General features: G+C 41.9%; 1 protein-coding gene across 1 annotated transcript in view; it reads left to right on the top strand.

Annotated features, from left to right (window-relative positions):
• Window positions 1-2,255: 2,255 nt before the first annotated feature.
• Window positions 2,256-8,960, top strand: part of LOC120023630 (ryanodine receptor 3-like) — a 190,862-nt gene continuing 184,157 nt past the window's right edge. The window contains exon 1 of the mRNA XM_038967675.1: window positions 2,256-2,498. Coding sequence (XP_038823603.1) covers window positions 2,451-2,498 — 48 coding nt within the window. The 5' untranslated portion in view covers window positions 2,256-2,450. The remainder of the gene's footprint in view (window positions 2,499-8,960) is intronic.

Below are 8,960 nucleotides of genomic sequence, written 5' to 3'. Positions count from 1 at the left end.
AGTGAATGATTTGTCCCAAATACAATGCTTTCAGTTTTGGAAATATTTAGGACTAACTTTTTCCTTGCTACCCATTCCAAAGATAACTGCAGCTCTTTGTAAAGTGTTGCAGTCATTTCAGTCGCTGTAGTAGCTGATGTGTAGTAGCTGCCGTGTATAATGTTGAGTCATCCGCATACATAGACACACTGGCCTTACTCAAAGCCAGTGGCATGTTGTTAGGAAAGATTTAAAAAAGCAAGGGGCCTAAACAGCTACCCTGGGGAATACCTGATTCTACCTGGATTATGTTTGAGAAGCTTCCATTAAAGAACACCCTCTGTGTTCTGTTAGACAAGTAACTATTTATCCACATTATAGCAGGGGGTGTTTTTCTAGCAGCAAACTATGATCTATAATGTCAAAAGCTGCGCTGAAGTCTAACAAGACAGCCCCCACAATCATTTTATCTTCAATTTCTCTCAGCCAATCATCAATCATTTGTGTAAGTGCTGTGCTTGTTGAGTGTCCTTCCCTATAAGTCTGTTGTCAATTTGTTTACTGTAAAATAGCATTGTATCTGGTCAAACACCATTTTTTACAGAAGTTTACTAAGGGTTGGAAACAGGCTGATTGGTTGGCTATTTGAGACAGTAAAGGGAGATTTACTATTCTTGGGTAGCAGATTGACTTTAGCTTCCCTCCAGGTCTGAGGGCACACACTTTCTAGTAGGCTTAAATTGAAGATGTGGCAAATAGGAGTGGCAATATCGTCCGCTATTATCCTCAGTAATTTTCCATCCAGATTTTCAGACCCCAATGGCTTGTCATTGTTGATAGACAACAATGATTTTTTTCACCTCTTCCACACTGACTTTACAGAATTCAAAAGTACAATTCTTGTTTTTTCATAATTTTGTCAGATATACTTGGATGTGTAGTGTCAGCGTTTGTTGCTGGCATGTCATATGTCATTTGCTTATCTTGCCAATGAAAAAGTCATTAAAGTAGTTGGCAATATCAGTGGGTTGTGTAATGAATGAGCCATCTGATTCAATGAATGATGGAGCCAAGTTAGCCTTTTTTCCCAAAATGTAATTTAAGGTTCTCCAAAGCTTTTTACTATCATTCTTTATATCATTTATTTTTGTTTCATAGTATTGTTTCTTTTTCTTTAGTTTAGTCACATGATTTCTTAATTTGCAGTACGTTTGCCAATCAGTTGGGCTGCTAGACTTTTGCCATTCCTTTTGCCTCATCCCTCTCAAGCATAACATTTTTCAAATCCTCATCAATCCAAGGGGATTTAACAGTTTTTACAGTCATTTTCTTAATGGGTGTGTGCTTATTACTAACTGGAATAAGCTATTTCCTAAATGTGTCAAGTGTAGCATCTGGTTGCTCCTCATTACGCACCACAGACCACAGCAAATATTCTTTACATCATCAACATATGAATCACTACAAAACGTATTCTATGACCTCTTAAACACTATATTAGGCCCAGCCTTTGGAACTTTGGTTTTCCTAGATATGGCTACTATATTGTGATCACTACATCTGATGGATCTGGATACTGCTTTAAAGCACATTTCTGCAGCATTAGTAAAGATGTGGTCAATACATGTTGATGATTTCATTCCTGTGCTGTTTGTAAATACCCTGGTAGGTTGACTGACAACCTGAACCAGGTTGCAGGCACTGGTCACAGTTTGACGTTTTTTCTTGAGTGGACAGCTTGATGAGAGCCAGTCTATATTTAAGTCACTCAGAAAATATACTTCTCTGTTGATATACATATACATATACATTATCAAGCATTTCACACATATTATCCGGATACTGACTGTTAGCACTTGGTGGTCTATATCAGCTTCCCACCAGAATGGGGCAGATGGACCTGTAGCCATATTACTTCAACGGTATTTAACATGAGATCCTCTCTAAAGCTTTACAGGAATGTGGTTCTGAATATAGACCGCAACATAGCGTTAGATAACGCTGTTAATTGAATTAATGTCTATAGGCTATGTACTGTTAGATATATCTATTCGACGCGCCTAAACAGTTAAGAATACTATCACTGAATACATCACCAAAGGAAACGCTACTATTGTGCGGCTGTTGTATGGCGAGGGAATTTTGAAAGCTCACGCTTTAATGTTTGTATTAATAAGATCCACTGGTGACGTCGAAGATAAAGACCCGACTGCCGTATTTTGACTGCAAGACTATGCTTCACATTCCAGCCCCGCTCTCAATTGTTCCAGCCTATACCAACGCTCACACGCTCTCTCCGGAACCGTTGGCATTGGCAGTGAGCGAGCGGGCATGAGTGACAGTCTGCAGTAGTTCGCTCGGGCTCCCAACCTCATATATCGCGTTGGATTAGCTATATGCTAACATCGATTAGAAAGAAGAGTGAGCCGAGAGTGGAGGCTACCCGAGTCTGAGCAGGCTCCTCAACAGCCATGGCTGAAGGTGGTGAAGGGGAAGATGAAATTCAGTTCTTGAGAACTGTAAGTAGCCCAATGTCCGTTCGCTAATTTGTGTGGCAACCTGCCTCCTGTGTGCATTTCCAGTGTTGTATCCCATGCATGTCTATTTAATAGCCTACTGCAGATTATGCTTTACGTAGCCAGGTGGTTATAGGCTACATCTTGAGTATGAAATATTTATATAATGTAGCCAATAGGTCTAATTCAAAGTACACTGTCTCCTGAACGTGAGCGCTTTTTGGGTAGCCCTCGATAACCTGCTCCTTCGTAAAGCAGACCTGGCTGGCGACGAGAGGACCTTTTTTTGTTTGGCGCGTCCCTCACTTTGATTCATTTCTAGATTTAATTTGTCCGGTTGTCTCAGTAGCCTACGTTTTGCTGTCAATGAATGCAATGAAATGCTGGAATGCTGGAATGCCTAACATTGTACTACTCCTTCCAGATAATAAGACGACTCCTGTCTCACTTTCAGCCCACAACACTACTGCGTTGTTGTTGTTGATTGCTAACTAGTACGTTTCCCTTTTCCAGGTGTAGCAATGCTGTCTACACTATAGTTAAAAAAGTTAACCTTTTGCATGTCTAGTTATTATTCATAACCTCAAATTCTGAATATGGTGTCTACCCAGGCAGATGTAGAGGCAGTAAGCAAAATGAAAAGCAATAGCCTAATGTAGGCCTAATATTGTTATGGTGATTTACTGTGATAGATGAGGCATTTGCAGTGGTCACTGACAGCACTTAGTTCTGGGTGCTCTCGCAGGGCTCTCCGTTCAAAACAAGCCATGTTAATTATCGGATGACAACAATGATTTGGGCAGTGGGCTTCCTCAGTTCTGTTTAACCATGCTGTCAGGCTTACAGCACATAAATTCGTCAAGACATTGCACAGGAGGCTGCTGAAGGGAAGACGGTTCATAATATTGGCTGGAATGGAGTGAATGGAATGGTATCAAACACATGGAAACCATGTTTGATGTGTTCAATACCATTCCATTGATTCCGTTCCAGCCATTACTATGAGCCCGTCCTTCCCAATTAAGGTGCCACCAACCTCCTGTGAGATAATGTGGTCCTATACTAATGAAAGTAGGGGTTGTAACTTGAGGTAGAATGGCTCAGAGGAGCACCTTTCCTTATGGTCTACACTACTTGCTACTACTAATCTTTTGGCATAGCAAGTTATGCTAGAAAACATAGCTTTATCTACAAAGTTGAGGCTAATATGAAACCAAAATTAAAACCCACCTCTTAAAGCATAAGCAAGCTCTTCTTGGTGATGAGGTTGATGACCTTGCTGACTTTGTCACTACAACTACAGAAAAACACATTCGAGAAATATCTGGACTAAAAATACCCCACAGTTTAGCTAGGTGAAGGATATGAGGGCTGGAGGCCTTCTAGACTTCTGGACACTGGGAGGTGTTTGGTGGTTGCACATAACACAGTCAGTGGGGTTTTTCATTGGTTTTCCTTTATCAAGTTGCCTACAGTGGGAGAATTCTACTTATATTAATTATTCACCATACCATTGGAGGGTGAGGAAGGTTGGCTGTTATAATATGAAACCATAGACTTACATTTCTTTCTTCTCATTCAAAGGCATATTTAAAAACCCAGTGGAAATTCTGTTCAATGCAGTGGCATATTAAAGTAGATGAATGCAGAAGTGGAGAGTATATTTACAACCCAAGAAGAGCTTAGTGATTCTACTTCTGTGCAGCTAACGTGTAAAAGTGTGGAACTTGGCAGATGCCAGACGTCCTTCCTCAATGACAACGTGTGAGAAATCTTTGACCTCATCAGCTGCTTCAGGGCTGAAATCCTAAAAATGCATTTCAGTTCCTATCTCATCCTTCTCCTGCACAGATAGTAGCCTACCCCCACACATTCCCAGAAGACAAGTGTCAGTTATGGAGCACCATTAACTGTGTGAAGTGACACAGAGCTAAGAGGACATTGAGGAAAGAGAAGCTGAGCGAAAGATGCACCCTGCTATTTTGCTGTTAAGAGAGGCTACTTACTTGGACATTAGCAGTGGGCTTAGTAAGTCCATGTTTGCATTGCTCTGGAAGCCTCCTGTATTCCCAGAAATGACAGTGGGTGGGGTTTAAAATTTGTCCCTGAAAAAGCTGCTGCTTCCAATGCTCCGCAGTTCCCTGTCCCTTGTTACCACTACATGCAGAGGTTGTTACATCATTATGCACACCGCCCCAAACAGTGCTGACATTTCAGCACTATTACTGCTTGGAGGGCTAGCACCTAAATGCCAGACAGCAGTCTGCACCTGTGATCTATACAGTAAAAACAATGTACAAAAGTTCTGGAGTTGGCCCTTTGGCTTTTGCAACATGGGGTTTTGCTATCTGTGCTAAAATTATTTTTCTTAGCCTATCAAATTTGCCTTGGCTGGTCCCACCACAGTTGTCCTCTTTGGCAAAGTTCAAATGTGACGCTTTGAGTTGTGAAGGCACTGCTTCTTTGAGAGACTTAGCAGCTTGTTGCATCCAAACGCAAGGGGCAGCAGCTGACTGGATGGAATGGGGATGGGGCCTATGTGTGGCGGCAGCGCGGTGTGAATGTGTGGTGTTGCTGCAGAGTCAGGCTGCACCAGACATGCCACATCAGAGCAGAGTGCAGAAATGATTCATCAGGCCAAGGTGCAGCTGAGCTGGTTTTGACTCTATTCTCTTTGCTGTTGCCAACACATTTAAGAGCACACACACACAGAGTCTCTGACTGATCTTGCCCTTGGATGAATATTCCCATTTAGCAGTAAACAGGCAGCATGTTTTCCCTGTACATCAACATACTGTCTTTTACTGTAGCAGAAGAACTTAATAAAGCGGTGCACAAACTGACTTTTCTCTAGTAACAACTAAACAAAGTAATTTCCCCTGAGAGAGCAGAGGAATTAGCCTCTGGCGGCCTGCTCATCTAAAGCCATTCCAGAGAGAGGATTTCTCAGCCATGGGTAATTTGATGCTGCGGGAAGAGGAACAGCTCTTATTGTGAGCTCCGAGACTCACAGTGAGCATTCTCCAATCTCTTGTTAAATGTTAAAGGGTGCTAGGGGGATAGGGGAGAGTATAATAAGGCTAAACATTTTACTGTAGTATGGTTGTTTTCTATTTGTAGATGTCCTGAGATGGACCAGCACCAGCATAGTGGCCTCATAAGCAAGAGGATGATACAGAGTCGTATGAATAAAATCTCAGTTTATATGGCATAATGGATCAGACTGTTATGTAAGAATTATTTAGCAAATGAACTGGAACAGTAATACGGTATGTCACTTTTAATCCGTATCAGTAGCCTGTACGTGTGACGTGTGTGTGTGCCACGGTTACTTAAGTTCCAGGTCCAATGCAACCATTTGTCTCTTTTTGTCTCATTATCAAATCATTTCTGGGTAACAGTTTAAGTACCTTATTGTGATTGTTTTCAATTAAAATGGTCAAAAAGAAACATGTCTTTTTAGCAAAGATACATATCTCAAGCAAGAAATTAGCTGGGAGTGGTCTGAGTGGGGAGGGGAAAACAGAAAACTAGCTGTTATTGGCAGAGAGATTTGGAAGTATCTTTCTTATTGGTCATTTAACTCATTTACTGCCTGTGATGTCACCAGGCAGGCCAAAACTCCATCCCACCAAACAAGTATTATTCCAACCCCATAGTGTGGAAATACTATATATAAAACACAGGAGTTCAAGTTTTTGACTGCACTGGGCCTTTAACACCCACGGGCTCTAACAGGGAGCTGATCTCTGGAGGGATGGAACAGTCTGCAGTGGGAAACAAGCCATTGGCTTCCTCTCATCTCATCCTCAGTTTGTTTGTCTGTTTGATTGTGCTGTGGTTCTGACAGGGGGCCTCTGATTTGTACATGCACCACGCTGCGTGGGACCTGATCCACACATCTGATCACTAAGGAATAGAGATGGGCTGGGGCCACACCCCCCTCCTCTAGAAGATCCCCCGCTGGATGAAAATCAAAGTCTTTGGCTCCATTAGCAGGTAGTGGGGGAGTGGTGGCAGCCGTGAAAAGGGCAGCGTGTGAGTGTGACTAATGTGCTATGGCAGTGTTTGGACTGTTAGGTTTTATGTGGAGGGACTGTCTGACCTGGCGTACCAACCAGCTGTCAGCACATTCAGAGAGACAGGCATAATGAACCATCACTGCCCCCCTCCTAACACAAAAACAACTCCAGGTAAGCTTGACTTGGCACCAACACCAAGCAGACGCTGGTGTTTAACGTCTGGCTAGTGGGTGTATTCTTTAATGGCTGCAGTGCCGGAGGTGAGCGCTTCAGTGAAATGCTTACTTACGGGCCATTTTCCAACAATGCAGAGTTAAAGATAAAACAAATAGAATTAGTGACATGAGGAACCTATACAGTGAATAATGAATAACAATAATGAGTCAAAATAACATGGCTATATAGGAGTTCCAGTACCAAGTCGATGTGCAGGGGTACGAGGTAATTGAGGTAGCTACAGTATGTACATATAGGTAGGGTTACAGTGACTAGGCAACAGGATAGACAGTAGCAGCAGTGTACAAGGCCGGTCAAAAGTTTTAGAACACCTACTTATTTAAGGGTTTTTCTTTATTTTGACAATTTTCTACATTGTAGAATAATAGTGAAGACATCACAATTATGAAATAACACATATGGAATCATGTAGTAACCAAAAAAGTGTTAAACAAATCAAAATATATTTTATATTTTTGATTCTTCAAATAGCCACCCTTTGCCTTGATGACAGCTTTGCACACTCTTGGCCCGGGGGGCGGCAGGGGGAAAGGCTCCCTCACTGGGCCAGAGGATATCAAAGGTGCCCTTAAATTTGAAATGTTTGTCATTTAGCAGACACTCTTATCCAGAGCGACTAGGGTTAAGTGCCTTGCTCAAGGGCACATTGACAGTTTTCATTAAGTTGGCTTGGGGATTCAAAGCAGCGACCTTTCGGTTATTGGCCCAACATGCATAACCACTAGGCTACCTGCCACCCTTGATGCACTTTTCCTGGGCAGTGCTCACTAGCTAGTGTGTACTCTGTCAGTAAGGATCCTCAGCCCTCATCACCTTTTAATGAGTGTGGTTCGGTCTGGAAACGCATTGTCACCTTCCAATGTCATTGAAATCACCCATGTGGAGTTCTGCAGTGAAATTCTGTTAATATCCTTTATGATCTTGTTTAATGAATCTAGATCATTTGGATGGTTACTTTACAAATGAATGTAATGTACAATTCAAGTTCAAGGTTGATGTTTGTGTAAAATTGCATTCAATGACATCTAGAGTTCCATATTAGTGTTGTCTTCCCAAGCTCTCTGCATAATTATTTCGAAATGACCATGTGACCATGCATTCCGTTGAACAAATCATCCCTGACTTTTTAAAATTGATATCTGGTTGCTCTTTTCTCCAAAAAGTGCTTGTCATGCAGGTGCTCTTTTTCTCTGCTGCAATTAAGCATAGATTTTCTAAACTACACTCAGTGTAATTTGTTTTTGAAACACCTCTTTCAATGACAGACTGACCAGGTGAATCCAGGTGAAAGCTATGATCCCCTATTGATGTAATCTGTTAAATCCACTTCAATCAGTGTCGATGAAGGGGAGGAGACATGTTAAAGAAGGATTTTTAAGCCTTGAGACATAGTCTGCCATTCAGAGGGTGAATGAACAAGATAAAATATTTTAAGTGCCTTTGAACGGTGTATGTTAGTAGGTGCCAGGCGCACCGGTTTGAATGTGTCAAGAACTGCAACGTTGCTGCGTTTTTCACGCTCAACAGTTTCCTGTGTGTATCAAGAATGGTCCACCACCCAAAGGACATCCAGCCAATGTGACACAACTGTGGGAGGCATTGGAGTCAACATGGGTCAGCATCCCTGTGGAACGCTTTTGACACCTTGTAGAGTCCATGCCCAGATGAATTGAGGGTGTTGGGTTTAACTCAATATTAGGAAGGTGTTCCTAATGTTTTGTACACTCAGTGTATATCCATATTGCCATATTGATTTCCCCTATTTTCCCATTACTATTTACACATTTCCTAAAAGTCATTAAGCATTTTTCAATGGTGCACATTTAGAAAGAACTTGTAGAAACAGTGGGGGGCTCATTTTGGGGTGGAAGCAGTGTTCAGCAGAAAGCTGCTCTCCTGTGTTCCCACCGGGTGGAAGGAGACAGACAGATAAGATAGCCTACAAAGGGAATTAAGCCAGCAGCAGAGCCAGAGATGGCCCTGTGAAAGGTAGCTGTAATTAGCTATCGATCCAGCCACCAAATGAAGAAATTTCCTGATCATTGTGAATGGTATGCAGTTAGCAGGCCTGATTGATTTGTGTTTCAGAGCATGAATATTTAATCGAGGAACTATATTTACCTGTTGTTTAGATGCAAGAGAGATGTGTGTGGCACCTTTTCCTTAGCAAAAGTCTGCTAAGATGTTTTTTTATTCCTGTTAAAGG

The sequence above is a fragment of the Salvelinus namaycush genome, chromosome 28 (genome assembly GCF_016432855.1).
Source record: "Salvelinus namaycush isolate Seneca chromosome 28, SaNama_1.0, whole genome shotgun sequence".
NCBI classification, from domain to species: Eukaryota; Metazoa; Chordata; class Actinopteri; order Salmoniformes; family Salmonidae; genus Salvelinus; species Salvelinus namaycush.
Note: the sequence above shows the minus strand (reverse complement) of the source record. Positions and strands in the feature narration are given on the sequence as shown.